The sequence below is a fragment of the Somniosus microcephalus genome, chromosome 33 (genome assembly GCF_052327205.1).
Source record: "Somniosus microcephalus isolate GS21.2 chromosome 33, FLI_Smic_1.0, whole genome shotgun sequence".
In the NCBI taxonomy this organism is placed as follows: Eukaryota; Metazoa; Chordata; class Chondrichthyes; order Squaliformes; family Somniosidae; genus Somniosus; species Somniosus microcephalus.
Genome location: NC_141019.1, coordinates 37,488,521 through 37,505,430, shown reverse-complemented (window position 1 = coordinate 37,505,430; position 16,910 = coordinate 37,488,521). Strand labels below are relative to the sequence as shown.

At 61.2% G+C, this 16,910-nt stretch overlaps 1 protein-coding gene across 1 annotated transcript in view; it reads left to right on the top strand.

Annotated features, from left to right (window-relative positions):
* The window catches only part of fgd1 (FYVE, RhoGEF and PH domain containing 1), a gene marked incomplete at its 5' end in the record, with an annotated part of 42,657 nt that extends 26,955 nt beyond the window's left edge, over positions 1-15,702 (top strand). Inside the window, 3 exons of the mRNA XM_085973059.1 lie at positions 485-583; positions 13,023-13,148; positions 15,409-15,702. Of these exons, the coding sequence (XP_085829185.1) occupies positions 485-583; positions 13,023-13,148; positions 15,409-15,678 (495 nt within the window). The remainder of the gene's footprint in view (positions 1-484; positions 584-13,022; positions 13,149-15,408) is intronic.
* Between the last annotated feature and the right edge of the window lie 1,208 nt (positions 15,703-16,910).

Below are 16,910 nucleotides of genomic sequence, written 5' to 3'. Positions count from 1 at the left end.
ACAGAGTAAAGCTCCCTCTACACTGTCCCATCAAACACTCCCAGGGCAGGTACAGCACGGGTTAGATACAGAGTAAAGCTCCCTCTACACTGTCCCATCAAACACTCCCAGGGCAGGTACAGCACGGGGTTAGATACAGAGTAAAGCTCCCTCTACACTGTCCCATCAAACACTCCCAGGGCAGGTACAGCACGGGGTTAGATAAAGAGTAAAGCTCCCTCTACACTGTCCCTATCAAACACTCCCAGGGCAGGTACAGCACAGGTTAGATACAAAGTAAAGCTCCCTCTACACTGTCCCCATCAAACACTCCCAGGGCAGGTACAGCACAGGTTAGATACAGAGTAAAGCTCCCTCTACACTGTTTGAGGGATGGGCGTGAAGTTTGAGACGTGCGTGCGATGGGGAGTGGAGTTTGGGAGGGGCGCGGGATGTGTTTCTAGTGCGAATGCTTAGCCTGTTTCTTCCCCCGCCCTATCCCCAGGCGATCCAGGCCACCATCCAGAAGTACGGGCAGACTCTGGAGACCTGCAAAGCGCTGAGCGGCTCGTTCAGGGATGACGAGACGCCCCCAGACTCTCCGGTGAGTGGGGGAGGGGAGCGTGGTGGGGGTTGAGCAGAGCGTGGGTGCTGGGTGAAGGGGAGGGGAACGTGGAGGAGAGGGCAGCATGGTGGGGGGACGTGGTGAGGAGGTGTTGAGGGACGCGGGGAGAAGGTGAGTTTGAGGGACGCGGGGAGAAGGTGAGTTTGAGGGACGCGGGGAGAAGGTGAGTTTGAGGGACGCGGGGAGAAGGTGAGTTTGAGGGACGGGGGGGAGAAGGTGAGTTTGAGGGACACGAGGAGAAGGTGAGTTTGAGGGACACGGGGAGAAGGTGAGTTTGAGGGACACGAGGAGAAGGTGAGTTTGAGAGACGCGGGGAGAAGGTGAGTTTGAGGGACACGAGGAGAAGGTGGGGTTGAGGGACACGGGGAGAAGGTGAGTTTGAGGGACAGGGGAGAAGGTGAGTTTGAGGGACATGGGGAGAAGGTGGGGTTGAGGGACACGGGGAGAAGGTGAGTTTGAGGGACAGGGGAGAAGGTGGGGTTGAGGGACGGGGGGGAGAAGATGGGGTTGAGGGACGGAGGGAGAAGGTGGGGTTGAGGGACGGGGGGGAGAAGGAGGTGTTGAGGGAGAAGGTGAGTTTGAGGGACACGGGGAGAAGGTGAGTTTGAGGGACGGGGGAGAAGGTGAGTTTGAGGGACACGGGGAGAAGGTGAGTTTGTGGGACGCGGGGTTGAGGGACGGGGGAGAAGGTAGGGTTGAGGGACGGGGGGAGAAGGTGGGGTTGAGGGACGGGGGGAGAAGGTGGGGTTGAGGGACGGGGGGAGAAGGTGGGATTGAGGGACGGGGGGAGAAGGTGGGATTGAGGGACGGGGGAGAAGGTGGGGTTGAGGGACGGGGGGAGAAGGTGGGATTGAGGGACGGGGGGAGAAGGTGGGATTGAGGGACGGGGGGAGAAGGTGGGATTGAGGGACGGGGGAGAAGGTGGGGTTGAGGGACGGGGGAGAAGGTGGGGTTGAGGGACGGGAGAGAAGGTGGGGTTGAGGGACGCGGGGAGAAGGTAGGGTTGAGGCACGGGGGAGAATGTAGGATTGAGGGACGGGGGGAGAAGGTGAGGTTGAGGGACGGGGAGAAGGTGGGGTTGAGGGACGGGGGGAGAAGGTGGGGTTGAGGGACGGGGGAGAAGGTGGGGTTGAGGGACGCGGGGAGAAGGTAGGGTTGAGGCACGGGGGAGAATGTAGGATTGAGGGACGGGGGGAGAAGGTGAGGTTGAGGGACGGGGAGAAGTTGGGGTTGAGGGACGGGGAGAAGGTGGGGTTGAGGGACGGGGAGAAGGTGGGGTTGAGGGACGCGGGGAGAAGGTGAGTTTGAGGGACGGGGGAGAATGTAGGTTTGAGGGACGGGGAGAAGGTGGGGTTGAGGGACGGGGAGAAGGTGGGGTTGAGGGACGGGGAGAAGTTGGGGTTGAGGGACGGGGAGAAGTTGGGGTTGAGGGACGGGGAGAAGGTGAGGTTGAGGGACGGGGAGAAGGTGGGGTTGAGGGACGGGGAGAAGTTGGGGTTGAGGGACGGGGAGAAGGTGGGGTTGAGGGACGCGGGGAGAAGGTGAGTTTGAGGGACGGGGGAGAATGTAGGTTTGAGGGACGGGGAGAAGGTGGGGTTGAGGGACGGGGAGAAGGTGGGGTTGAGGGACGGGGAGAAGTTGGGGTTGAGGGACGGGGAGAAGGTGAGTTTGAGGGACGGGGAGAAGGTGGGGTTGAGGGACGGGGAGAAGTTGGGGTTGAGGGACGGGGAGAAGGTGAGGTTGAGGGACGGGGAGAAGGTGGGGTTGAGGGACGCGGGGAGAATGTAGGATTGAGGGACGGGGGAGAAGGTGGGGTTGAGGGATGGGGAGAAGGTGGGGTTGAGGGACGGGGAGAAGGTGAGGTTGAGGGACGGGGAGAAGGTGGGGTTGAGGGACGCTGGGAGAAGGTGAGTTTGAGGGACGCGGGGAGAAGGTGAGTTTGAGGGACGGGGAGAAGGTGGGGTTGAGGGACAGGGAGAAGGTGAGTTTGAGGGACGTGGGGAGAAGGTGAGTTTGAGGGACGCGGGGAGAAGGTGAGTTTGAGGGACGCGGGGAGAAGGTGAGTTTGAGGGACGCGGGGAGAAGGTGAGTTTGAGGGACGCGGGGAGAAGGTGAGTTTGAGGGACACGGGGAGAAGGTGAGTTTGAGGGACGCGGGGAGAAGGTGAGTTTGAGGGACACGAGGAGAAGGTGAGTTTGAGGGACACGAGGAGAAGGTGAGTTTGAGGGACACGAGGAGAAGGTGAGTTTGAGGGACGTGGGGAGAAGGTGAGTTTGAGGGACACGAGGAGAAGGTGGGGTTGAGGCACACGGGGAGAAGGTGAGTTTGAGGGACGGGGAGAAGGTGAGTTTGAAGGACACGGGGAGAAGGTGGGGTTGAGGGACACGGGGAGAAGGTGAGTTTGAGGGACGGAGGGAGAAGGTGGGGTTGAGGGATGGGGGGGAGAAGGAGGTGTTGAGGGAGAAGGTGAGTTTGAGGGACACGGGGAGAAGGTGAGTTTGAGGGACACGGGGAGAAGGTGAGTTTGAGGGACGGGGGAGAAGGTGGGGTTGAGGGACGGAGGGAGAAGGTGGGGTTGAGGGATGGGGTGGAGAAGGTGGGGTTGAGGGACGGGGGGAGATGGAGGTGTTGAGGGAGAAGGTGAGTTTGAGGGACATGGGGAGAAGGTGAGTTTGTGGGACGCGGGGAGAAGGTGAGTTTGAGGGACGCGGGGAGAAGGTGAGTTTGTGGGACGCGGGGAGAAGGTGAGTTTGAGGGACGCGGGGAGAAGGTGAGTTTGAGGGACACGGGGAGAAGCTGAGTTTGAGGGACACGGGGAGAAGGTGAGTTTATGGGACGCGGGGTTGAGGGACGGGGGAGAAGGTGGGGTTGAGGGACGCGGGGAGAAGGTGGGGTTGAGGGACGGGGGGAGAAGGTGGGATTGAGGGACGGGGGGAGAAGGTGGGGTTGAGGGACGGGGGGAGAATGTGGGGTTGAGGGACGGGGGGAGAAGGTGGGGTTGAGGGACGGGGGGAGAATGTGGGGTTGAGGGACGGGGGGAGGTGGGGTTGAGGGACGGGGGGAGGTGGGGTTGAGGGACGGGGGGAGAAGGTGGGGTTGAGGGACACGGGGAGAATGTGGGGTTGAGGGACGCGGGGAGAAGGTGGGGTTGAGGGACGGGGGGAGAATGTGGGGTTGAGGGACGGGGGGAGGTGGGGTTGAGGGACGGGGGGAGAAGGTGGGGTTGAGGGACACGGGGAGAATGTGGGGTTGAGGGACGGGGGGAGAAGGTGGGGTTGAGGGACGGGGGGAGAAGGTGGGGTTGAGGGACACGGGGAGAAGGTGAGTTTGTGGGACGCGGTGTTGAGGGACGGGGGAGAAGGTAGGGTTGAGGGACGCGGGGAGAAGGTAGGGTTGAGGGAGAGGGGGAGAATGTGGGGTTGAGGGACGGGGGGAGAAGGTGGGGTTGAAGGACGGGGGGAGAAGGTAGGGTTGAGGGACGGGGGGAGAAGGTGGGGTTGAGGGACGGGGGGAGAAGGTGGGATTGAAGGACGGGGGGAGAAGGTGAGGTTGAGGGACGGGGGAGAAGTTGGGGTTGAGGGACGGGGGAGAATGTGGGGTTGAGGGACGGGGGGAGAAGGTGGGGTTGAGGGACGGGGGAGAATGTGGGGTTGAGGGACGGGGGGAGAAGGTGGGGTTGAGGGACGGGCGGAGAAGGTGGGATTGAGGGACGTGGGGAGAAGGTGGGGTTGAGGGACGGGGGGAGAAGGTGGGGTTGAGGGACGGGGGGAGAAGGTGGGATTGAGGGACGTGGGGAGAAGGTGAGGTTGAGGGACGGGGGAGAAGGTGAGTTTGAGGGACGGGGAGAAGTTGGGGTTGAGGGACGGGGAGAAGGTGAGGTTGAGGGACGGGGAGAAGGTGGGGTTGAGGGACGGGGAGAAGGTGAGTTTGAGGGACGCGGGGAGAAGGTGAGTTTGAGGGACGGGGAGAAGGTGGGGTTGAGGGACAGGGAGAAGGTGAGTTTGAGGGACGTGGGGAGAAGGTGAGTTTGAGGGACGCGGGGAGAAGGTGAGTTTGAGGGACGCGGGGAGAAGGTGAGTTTGAGGGACGCGGGGAGAAGGTGAGTTTGAGGGACGCGGGGAGAAGGTGAGTTTGAGGGACACGGGGAGAAGGTGAGTTTGAGGGACGCGGGGAGAAGGTGAGTTTGAGGGACACGAGGAGAAGGTGAGTTTGAGGGACACGAGGGAGAAGGTGAGTTTGAGGGACGTGGGGAGAAGGTGAGTTTGAGGGACACGAGGAGAAGGTGGGGGTTGAGGGGACACGGGGAGAAGGTGAGTTTGAGGGACAGGGGAGAAGGTGAGTTTGAGGGACACGGGGAGAAGGTGGGGTTGAGGGACACGGGGGAGAAGGGTGAGTTTTGAGGGACGGAGGGAGAAGGTGGGGGTTGAGGGACGGGGGGAGAAGGAGGTGTTGAGGGAGAAGGTGAGTTTGAGGGACACGGGGAGAAGGTGAGTTTGAGGGACACGGGGAGAAGGTGAGTTTGAGGGACGGGGGAGAAGGTGGGGTTGAGGGACGGAGGGAGAAGGTGGGGTTGAGGGATGGGGGGGAGAAGGTGGGGTTGAGGGACGGGGCGGAGAAGGAGGTGTTGAGGGAGAAGGTGAGTTTGAGGGACCCGGGGAGAAGGTGAGTTTGAGGGACACGGGGAGAAGGTGAGTTTGAGGGACACGAGGTGAAGGTGAGTTTGAGGGACATGGGGAGAAGGTGAGTTTGTGGGACGCGGGGAGAAGGTGAGTTTGTGGGACGCGGGGAGAAGGTGAGTTTGAGGGACGCGGGGAGAAGGTGAGTTTGAGGGACACGGGGAGAAGGTGAGTTTGAGGGACACAGGGAGAAGCTGAGTTTGAGGGACACGGGGAGAAGGTGAGTTTGTGGGACGCGGGGTTGAGGGACGGGGGAGAAGGTGGGGTTGAGGGACGGGGAGAAGGTGGGGTTGAGGGACGGGGGGAGAATGTGGGGTTGAGGGACGGGGGGAGAAGGTGGGGTTGAGGGACGGGGGGAGAAGGTAGGGTTGAGGGACGGGGGGAGAATGTGGGGTTGAGGGACACGGGGTGAAGGTGAGTTTGTGGGACGCGGGTTTGAGGGACGGGGGAGAAGGTAGGGTTGAGGGACGCGGGGAGAAGGTAGGGTTGAGGGACAGGGGAGAATGTGGGGTTGAGGGACGGGGGGAGAAGGTGGGGTTGAGGGACGGGGGGAGAAGGTGGGGTTGAAGGACGGGGGGAGAAGGTAGGGTTGAGGGACGGGGGGAGAAGGTGGGGTTGAGGGACGGGGGGAGAAGGTGGGGTTGAGGGACTGGGGGAGAAGGTGGGGTTGAGGGACGGGGGAGAAGGTGGGGTTGAGGGACGGGGGGAGAAGGTGGGGTTGAGGGATGGGGGAGAAGGTGGGGTTGAGGGATGGGGGAGAAGGTGGTGTTGAGGGACGGGGGGAGAAGGTGGGGTGGAGGGACGGGGAGAGAAGGTGGGGTTGAGGGACAGGGGAGAAGGTGGGGTTGAGGGACGGGGGAGAAGGTGGGGTGGAGGGACGGGGGGAGAAGGTGGGGTTGAGGGACGGGGGGAGAAGGTGGGGTTGAGGGACGGGGGGAGAAGGTGGGGTTGAGGGACAGGGGAGAATGTGGGGTTGAGGGACGGGGGGAGAAGGTGGGGTTGAGGGACGGGGGGAGAAGGTGGGGTTGAGGGACGGGGGGAGAAGGTGGGGTTGAGGGACGGGGGGAGAAGGTGGGGTTGAGGGACGGGGAGAGAAGGTGGGATTGAGGGACGGGGGGAGAAGGTGGGATTGAGGGACGGGGGGAGAAGGTGGGATTGAGGGACGGGGGGAGAAGGTGGGATTGAGGGACGGGGGAGAAGGTGGGATTGAGGGACGGGGGGAGAAGGTGGGGTTGAGGGACATGGGGAGAAGGTGGGATTGAAGGACGGGGGGAGAAGGTGAGGTTGAGGGACGGGGGTAGAAGGTGGTGTTGAGGGACCGGGGGAGAAGGTGGGGTTGAGGGACGGGGGGAGAAGGTGGGATTGAGGGACGGGGGGAGAAGGTGGGGTTGAGGGACGGGGGGAGAAGGTGGGATTGAGGGACGGGGGGAGAAGGTGGGGTTGAGGGACGGGGGGAGAAGGTGGGGTTGAGGGACGGGGGGAGAAGGTGGGATTGAGGGACGGGGGGAGAAGGTGGGATTGAGGGACGGGGGGAGAAGGTGGGATTGAGGGACGGGGGGAGAAGGTGGGATTGAGGGACGGGGGGAGAAGGTGGGGTTGAGGGACGGGGGGAGAAGGTGGGATTGAGGGACGGGGGGAGAAGGTGGGATTGAGGGACGGGGGGAGAAGGTGGGATTGAGGGACGGGGGGAGAAGGTGGGATTGAGGGACCGGGGGAGAAGGTGGGGTTGAGGGACCGGGGGAGAAGGTGGGGTTGAGGGACGGGGGGAGAAGGTGGGATTGAGGGACGGGGGGAGAAGGTGGGGTTGAGGGACGGGGGGAGAAGGTGGGGTTGAGGGACGGGGGGAGAAGGTGAGGTTGAGGGACGGGGGGAGAAGGTGGGGTTGAGGGACGGGGGGAGAAGGTGGGGTTGAGGGACGGGGGAGAAGGTGGGATTGAGGGACGGGGGGAGAAGGTGGGGTTGAGGGACGGGGGGAGAAGGTGGGATTGAGGGACGGGGGGAGAAGGTAGGGTGGAAGGACGGGGGGAGAAGGTGGGGTTGAGGGACGGGGGGAGAAGGTGGGGTTGAGGGATGGGGGGGAGAAGGTGGGGTTGAGGGACGGGGGGAGAAGATGGGGTTGAGGGACGGGGGGAGAAGGTAGGGTTGAGGGACGGGGGGAGAAGGTAGGGTTGAGGGACGGGGGGAGAAGGTGGGGTTGAGGGACGGGGGAGAAGGTGGGGTTGAGGGACGGGGGGAGAAGGTGGGGTTGAGGGACGGGGGGAGAAGGTGGGATTGAGGGACGGGGGAGAAGGTGGGGTTGAGGGACGGGGGGAGAAGGTGAGGTTGAGGGACGGGGGGAGAAGGTGGGATTGAGGGATGGGGGAGAAGGTGAGGTTGAGGGACGGGGGGAGAAGGTAGGTTTGAAGGACGGGGGGAGAAGGTGGGGTTGAGGGACGGGGGGAGAATGTGGGATTGAGGGACAGGGGGAGAAGGTGGGGTTGAGGGACGGGGGGAGAAGGTGGGGTTGAGGGACGGGGGGAGAAGGTGGGGTTGAGGGACGGGGGGAGAAGGTGGGATTGAGGGACGGGGGGGAGAAGGTGGGATTGAGGGACGGGGGGAGAAGGTGAGGTTGAGGGACGGGGGGAGAAGGTGGGGTTGAGGGACGGGGGGAGAAGGTGGGGTTGAGGGACGGGGGGAGAAGGTGGGGTTGAGGGACGGGGGGAGAAGGTGGGGTTGAGGGACGGGGGGAGAAGGTGGGGTTGAGGGACGGGGGGAGAAGGTGGGATTGAGGGACGGGGGGAGAAGGTGAGGTTGAGGGACGGGGGGAGAAGGTGGGATTGAGGGACGGGGGGAGAAGGTGGGGTTGAGGGACGGGGGGAGAAGGTGGGGTTGAGGGACGGGGGGAGAAGGTGGGATTGAGGGACGGGGGGAGAAGGTGGGATTGAGGGACGGGGGGAGAAGGTGGGATTGAGGGACGGGGGGAGAAGGTGAGGTTGAGGGACGGGGGGAGAAGATGGGATTGAGGGATGGGGGAGAAGGTGGGATTGAGGGACGGGGGGGAGAAGGTGGGATTGAGGGACGGGTGGGATTGAGGGACGGGGGGAGAAGGTGAGGTTGAGGGACGGGGGGAGAAGATGGGATTGAGGGATGGGGGAGAAGGTGGGATTGAGGGACGGGGGAGAAGGTGGGATTGAGGGACGGGGGGAGAAGGTGAGGTTGAGGGACGGGGGGAGAAGATGGGATTGAGGGATGGGGGAGAAGGTGGGATTGAGATCCATGGGGAGAAGGTGGGGTTGAGGGACGGGGGGAGAAGGTGGGGTTGAGGGACGGGGGGAGAAGGTGGGATTGAGGGACGGGGGGAGAAGGTGGGATTGAGGGACGGGGGGAGAAGGTGGGATTGAGGGACGGGGGGAGAAGGTGGGATTGAGGGACGGGGGGAGAAGGTGGGATTGAGGGACGGGGGGAGAGGGTGAGGTTGAGGGACGGGGGGAGAAGGTGGGATTGAGGGACGGGGGGAGAAGGTGGGATTGAGGGACGGGGGGAGAGGGTGAGGTTGAGAGACGGGGGGAGAAGGTGGGATTGAGGGACGGGGGAGAAGGTGGGGTTGAGGGACGGGGGGAGAAGGTGGGGTTGAGGGACGGGGGGAGAAGGTGGGATTGAGGGACGGGGGAGAAGGTGGGGTTGAGGGACGGGGGGAGAAGGTGGGGTTGAGGGACGGGGGGAGAAGGTGGGGTTGAGGGACGGGGGGAGAAGGTGGGATTGAGGGACGGGGGGAGAAGGTGGGGTTGAGGGACGGGGGGAGAAGGTGGGGTTGAGGGACGGGGGGAGAAGGTGGGGTTGAGGGACGGGGGGAGAAGGTGGGATTGAGGGACGGGGGGAGAAGGTGGGATTGAGGGACGGGGGGAGAAGGTGAGGTTGAGGGACGGGGGGAGAAGGTGGGATTGAGGGACGGGGGGGAGAAGGTGAGGTTGAGGGACGGGGGGAGAAGGTGGGATTGAGGGACGGGGGGAGAAGTTGGGATTGAGGGACGGGGGGAGAAGGTGGGATTGAGGGACAGGGGAGAAGGTGGGATTGAGGGACGGGGGGAGAAGGTGGGGTTGAGGGACGCGGGGAGAAGGTGGGATTGAGGGACGGGGGGAGAAGGTGAGGTTGAGGGACGGGGGGAGAAGGTGGGGTTGAGGGACGGGGGAGAAGGTGGAGTTGAGGGACACGGGGAGAAGGTGGGATTGAGGGACGGGGGGAGAAGGTGGAGTTGAGGGACATGGGGAGAAGGTGGGGTTGAGGGACGGGGGAGAAGGTGGAGTTGAGGGACATGGGGAGAAGGTGGGATTGAGGGACGGGGGAGAAGGTGGGATTGAGGGACGGGGGGAGAAGGTGGGGTTGAGGGACACGGGGAGAAGGTGAGGTTGAGGGACGGGGGGAGAAGGTGGGGTTGAGGGACGGGGGGAGAAGGTGGGATTGAGGGACGGGGGGAGAAGGTGGGGTTGAGGGACGGGGGAGAAGGTGGGGTTGAGGGACGGGGGAGAAGGTGGGATTGAGGGACGGGGGGAGAAGGTGGGGTTGAGGGACACGGGGAGAAGGTGAGGTTGAGGGACGGGGGGAGAAGGTGGGGTTGAGGGACGGGGGGAGAAGGTGGGATTGAGGGACGGGGGGAGAAGGTGGGATTGAGGGACGGGGAGAAGGTGGGGTTGAGGGACGGGGGGAGAAGGTGGGGTTGAGGGACGGGGGGAGAAGGTGGGGTTGAGGGACGGGGGAGAAGGTGGGATTGAGGGACGGGGGAGAAGGTGGGATTGAGGGACGGGGGGAGAAGGTGGGATTGAGGGACGGGGGGAGAAGGTGGGGTTGAGGGACGGGGGGAGAAGGTGGGGTTGAGGGACGGGGGGAGAAGGTGGGATTGAGGGACGGGGGAGAAGGTGGGATTGAAGGACGGGGGGAGAAGGTGGGGTTGAGGGACGGGGGGAGAAGGTGGGATTGAGGGACGGGGGGAGAAGGTGGGATGAGGGACGGGGGAGAAGGTGGGATTGAGGACGGGGGGAGAAGGTGGGATTGAGGGACGGGGGGAGAAGGTGGGTTGAGGGACGGGGGGAGAAGGTGGTTGAGGGACGGGGGAGAAGGTGGGATTGAGGACGGGGGGAGAAGGTGGGGTTGAGGGACGGGGGAGAAGGTGGGATTGAGGGACGGGGGGAGAAGGTGGGTTGAGGGACGGGGGGAGAAGGTGGGATTGAGGGACGGGGGAGAAGGTGGGTTGAGGACGGGGGGAGAAGGTGGGGTTGAGGGACGGGGGGAGAAGGTGGGTTGAGGGACGGGGGGAGAAGGTGGGGTTGAGGGACGGGGGGAGGGAGAAGAGGTGGGGTTGAGGGACGCGGGGAGAAGGTGGGGATTGAGGGACGGGGGAGAAGGTGGGATTGAGGGACGGGGGAGAAGGTGGGGTTGAGGGACGGGGGGAGAAGGTGGGTTGAGGACGGGGGGAGAAGGTGGGTTGAGGGACGGGGGAGAAGGTGGGATTGAGGACGGGGGAGAAGGTGGGATTGAGGACGGGGGAGAAGGTGAGGGGATTGAGGGACGGGGGGAGAAGGTGGGGTTGAGGGACGGGGGGAGAAGGTGGGGTTGAGGGACGCGGGGAGAAGGTGGGGTTGAGGGACGGGGGGAGAAGGTGGGATTGAGGACGGGGGGAGAAGGTGGGGATTGAGGGACGGGGGGAGAAGGTGGGATTGAGGGACGGGGGGAGAAGGTGGGATTGAGGGACGGGGGGAGAAGGTGGGATTGAGAGGGAGGGGGGAGAAGGTGGGTTGAGGACGGGGGAGAAGGTGGGTTGAGGGACGGGGGGAGAAGGTGGGGTTGAGGGACGGGGGAGAAGGTGGGTTTGAGGACGGGGGAGAAGGTGGGATTGAGGACGGGGGGAGAGAAGGTGGGGTTGAGGGACCGGGGGAGAAGGCTGGGCGTTGAGGGGGTTGAGGGACGGGGGGAGAAGGTGGGGTTGAGGGACGGGGGGAGAAGGTGGGGTTGAGGGACGGGGGGAGAAGGTGGGATTGAGGGACGGGGGGAGAAGGTGGGATTGAAGGACGGGGGGAGAAGGTGGGATTGAGGGACGGGGGGAGAAGGTGGGATTGAGGGACGGGGGGAGAAGGTGGGATTGAAGGACGGGGGGAGAAGGTGGGATTGAGGGACGGGGGGAGAAGGTGGGATTGAGGGACACGGGGAGAAGGTGGGGTTGAGGGACGGGGGGAGAAGGTGGGATTGAGGGACGGGGGAGAAGGTGGGATTGAGGGACGGGGGAGAAGGTGGGATTGAGGGACGGGGGAGAAGGTGGGATTGAGGGACGGGGGGAGAAGGTGGGATTGAGGGACGGGGGGAGAAGGTGGGATTGAGGGACGGGGGGAGAAGGTGGGGTTGAGGGACGGGGGGAGAAGGTGAGGTTGAGGGACGGGGGGAGAAGGTGGGGTTGAGGGACGGGGAGAAGGTGGGATTGAGGGACGGGGGGAGAAGGTGGGATTGAGGGACGGGGGGAGAAGGTGGGATTGAGGGACGGGGAGAAGGTGGGATTGAGGGACGGGGGGAGAAGGTGGGGTTGAGGGACGGGGGGAGAAGGTGAGGTTGAGGGACGGGGGGAGAAGGTGGGGTTGAGGGACGGGGGAGAAGGTGGGATTGAGGGACGGGGGGAGAGAAGGTGGGGTTGAGGGACGGGGGGAGAAGGTGGGGTTGAGGGACGGGGGGAGAAGGTGGGATTGAGGGACGGGGGGAGAAGGTGTGTTTGAGGGACGGGGGGAGAAGGTGGGATTGAGGGACGGGGGGAGAAGGTGGGGTTGAGGGACGGGGAGAGAAGTGGGGTTGAGGGACGGGGAGAAGGTGGGGTTGAGGGACGGGGGGGAGAAGGTGAGGTTGAGGGACGGGGGGAGAAGGTGGGATTGAGGGACGGGGGGAGAAGGTGGGGTTGAGGGACGGGGGGAGAAGGTGGGATTGAGGGACGGGGGGAGAAGGTGGGATTGAGGGACGGGGGGAGAAGGTGGGGTTGAGGGACGGGGGAGAAGGTGTGATTGAGGGACGGGGGGAGAAGGTGGGATTGAGGGACGGGGGGAGAAGCTGGGATTGAGGGACGGGGGAGAAGGTGGGATTGAGGGACGGGGGGAGAAGGTGGGATTGAGGGACGGGGGGAGAAGGTGGGATTGAGGGACGGGGGGAGAAGGTGGGATTGAGGGACGGGGGAGAAGGTGGGATTGAGGGACGGGGGGAGAAGGTGTGATTGAGGGACGGGGGGAGAAGGTGGGATTGAGGGACGGGGGGAGAAGGTGGGGTTGAGGGACGGGGGGAGAAGGTGGGGTTGAGGGACGGGGGAGAAGGTGGGATTGAGGGACGGGGGAGAAGGTGGGATTGAGGGACACGGGGAGAAGGTGGGGTTGAGGGACGGGGGGAGAAGGTGGGATTGACGGACGGGGGGAGAAGGTGGGGATTGAGGGACGGGGGGAGAAGGTGGGGTTGAGGGACGGGGGGAGAAGGTGGGATTGAGGGACACGGGGAGAAGGTGGGGTTGAGGGACGGGGGGAGAAGGTGGGATTGAGGGACGGGGGAAGAACTCCCTCCTGCTCTTCGCCCAATAGTGGCCGTGGGCAGATGGGGGTGGCGGGGGGGGGGGCCTTCGGTTTTAACGTCTCAACCCGAAAGACGGCACCTCCGGCAGTGGCGCGCACTCAGTACCGGCGCCGGGGGTGTGTTGGGCCTGGGATTTTGGAACTGCCCGATGTCTGACCTTGTCCTTTTGTGTCCAGAACACGGACCTGGGCAAGAGAGCCCCCACTCCAATCCGGGAGAAGGAAGTCACCATGTGCATGATGTGCCAGGAACCGTTCAACTCTATCACCAAACGGCGGCACCACTGCAAGGCTTGTGGGCACGTGAGTACCGCACGTTTCCCCCGTGTTTTCCTTTCTTGATGTCCCGTTCTGGACTCCATATCACACTTGGAGCACTGTGCACAGTTCTGGTCTCCATATCACACTTGGAATACTGTGCACAGTTCTGGTCTCCATATCACACTTGGAGCACTGTGCATAGTTCTGGTCTCCATATCACACTTGGAATACTGTGCACAGTTCTGGTCTCCATATCACACTTGGAGCACTGTGCACAGTTCTGGTCTCCATATCACACTTGGAATACTGTGCACAGTTCTGGTCTCCATATCACACTTGGAGCACTGTGCACAGTTCTGGTCTCCATATCACACTTGGAGCACTGTGTTCAGTTCTGGTCTCCATATCACACTTGGAATACTGTGCACAGTTCTGGTCTCCATATCACACTTGGAATACTGTGCATAGTTCTGGTCTCCATATCACACTTGGAATACTGTGCACAGTTCTGGTCTCCATATCACACTTGGAGCACTGTGCACAGTTCTGGTCTCCATATCACACTTGGAATACTGTGCACAGTTCTGGTCTCCATATCACACTTGGAGCACTGCACAGTTCTGGTCTCCATATCACACTTGGAGCACTGTGCACAGTTCTGGTCTCCATATCACACTTGGAGCACTGTGCACAGTTCTGGTCTCCATATCACACTTGGAGCACTGTGCACAGTTCTGGTCTCCATATCACACTTGGAGCACTGTGCACAGTTCTGGTCTCCATATCACACTTGGAGCACTGTGCACAGTTCTGGTCTCCATATCACACTTGGAGCACTGTGCACAGTTCTGGTCTCCATATCACACTTGGAGCACTGTGCACAGTTCTGGTCTCCATATCACACTTGGAGCACTGTGCACAGTTCTGGTCTCCATATCACACTTGGAGCACTGTGCACAGTTCTGGTCTCCATATCACACTTGGGGCACTGTGCACAGTTCCGGTCTCCATATCACACTTGGGGCACTGTGCACAGTTCTGGTCTCCATATCACACTTGGGGCACTGTGCACTGTTCCGGTCTCCATATCACACTTGGAGCACTGTGCACAGTTCTGGTCTCCATATCACACTTGGAGCACTGTGCACAGTTCTGGTCTCCATATCACACTTGGAGCACTGTGCACAGTTCTGGTCTCCATATCACACTTGGAGTATTGAGCACAGTTCTGGTCTCCTTACCTAAGGAAGGATATACTTGCCATAGAGGGAGTGCAACGAAGGTTCACCAGACTGATTCCTGGGATGGGGGGATTGTCCGATGAGGAGAGATTGAGTAGACTAGGCCTATATTCTCTAGAGTTTAGAAGAATGAGAGGTGATCTCATTGAAACATACATAATTCTTACAGGTGTTGACAGGGTAGATGCTGAGAGGCTGTTTCCCCCTGGCTGGAGAGTCTAGAACCAGGGGTCACAGTCTCAGGATAAGGGGTCGGCCATTTAGGACTGAGATGAGGAGGAATTTCTTCACTCAGAGGGCGGTGAATCTTTGGAATTCTCTCCCCCAGAGGGCAGTGGAGGCTCAGTCGTTGAGTATATTCAAGGCTGAGATCGGTAGATTTTTGGATTCTAGGGGAATCGGGGGATATGGAGATCGGGCGGGAAAGTGGAGTTGAGTTCGATGATCGGGCCGCGATCTCATTGAATGGCGGAGCAGGCTCGATGGGCCGAATGGCCGACTCCTGCTCCTATTTCTGATTTTCTAGAGGCACTGGAGAAGGTGCAAACAGATTTACAAGGATGATCCCAGAACTGAGAGGTTCTAACGATCAGGAAAGGCTGAAGAGGCTGGGGCTCTTTTCTCTGGAAAAGAGAAGGCCGAGGGGTGACCTGATCGAGGTCTTTAAGATTATGAAGGGGTTTCGATGGGGTAGACGTAGAGAAGATGTTTCCACTTGTGGGGGAGACCAGAACTAGGGGCCGTCAATATAAGAGAGTCACTAATAAATCCAATGGGGAATTCAGGAGAAACTTCTTCACCCAGAGAGTGGTGAGAATGTGGAACTCCCTACCACAGGGAGTGCTCGAGGTGAATAGCGTCGATGTATTTAAGGGGGAAGCTGGATAAACACACGAGGGAGAAATGAATAGAAGGATATGGTGATGGGGTGAGATGAAGAGGGGCGGGAGGAGGCTCGTGTGGAGCAGGAACACTAGCACGGAGCAGAGGGGCCGAATGGCCAAAATGTTGTGTAATTCAATGTAAACTGAGACTGTGGTGTTCTGAATCCCCCCCACCAGGTTGTCTGCGGAAAGTGTTCGGAGTTCCGTGCCCGTCTGCTGTACGACAACAACCGATCTAACCGGGTGTGTCGCGACTGCTACACGGCGCTACATGGCTCACCAGCGAGCCCTGGGCACCGGGGCTCCTTCTCCCAGAGGAGGAGGTCCATCCTTGAGGTGAGAGTCATTTCCCTGCTTGTATCCGGTACAGCGCGGGTTAGATACAGAGTAAAGCTCCCTCTACACTGTCCCATCAAACACTCGCAGGGCAGGTACAGCACGGGTTAGATACAGAGTAAAGCTCCCTCTACACTGTCCCCATCAAAACACTCGCAGGGCAGGTACAGCACGGGTTAAATACAGAGTAAAGCTCCCTCTACACTGTCCCATCAAACACTCCCAGGGCAGGTACAGCACGGGGTTGGATACAGAGTAAAGCTCGCTCTACACTGTCCCCATCAAACACTCGCAGGGCAGGTACAGCACGGGTTAAATACAGAGTAAAGCTCCCTCTACACTGTCCCCATCAAACACTCCCAGGGCAGGTACAGCACGGGTTAGATACAGAGTAAAGCTCCCTCTACACTGTCCCATCAAACACTCCCAGGGCAGGTACAGCACGGGTTAGATACAGAGTAAAGCTCCCTCTGCACTGTCCCATCAAACACTCCCAGGGCAGGTACAGCACGGATTAGATACAGAGTAAAGCTCCCTCTACACTGTCCCATCAAACACTCCCAGGGCAGGTACAGCACGGGTTAGATACAGAGTAAAGCTCCCTCTACACTGTCCCATCAAACACTCCCAGGGCAGGTACAGCACAGGTTAGATACAGAGTAAAGCTCCCTCTACACTGTCCCATCAAACACTCCCAGGGCAGGTACAGCACTGGTTAGATACAGAGTAAAGCTCCCTCTACACTGTCCCATCAAACACTCCCAGGGCAGGTACAGCACAGGTTAGATACAGAGTAAAGCTCCCTCTACACTGTCCCATCAAACACTCCCAGGGCAGGTACAGCATGGGTTAGGTACAGAGTAAAGCTCCCTCTACACTGTCCCATCAAACACTCCCAGGGCAGGTACAGCACGGGTTAGATACAGAGTAAAGCTCCCTCTACACCGTCCCATCAAACACTCCCAGGGCAGGTACAGCACGGGTTAGATACAGAGTAAAGCTCCCTTCTACACCGTCCCATCAAACACTCCCAGGGCAGGTACAGCACGGGTTAGATACAGAGTAAAGCTCCCTCTACACCTGTCCCATCAAACACTCCCAGGGCAGGTACAGCACGGGTTAGATACAGAGTAAAGCTCCCTCTACACTGTCCCCATCAAACACTCCCAGGGCAGGTGCAGCACGGGTTAGATACAGAGTAAAGCTCCCTCTACACTGTCCCATCAAACACTCCCAGGGCAGGTACAGCACGGGTTAGATACAGAGTAAAGCTCCCTCTGCACTGTCCCCATCAAACACTCCCAGGGCAGGTACAGCACGGGTTAGATACAGAGTAAAGCTCC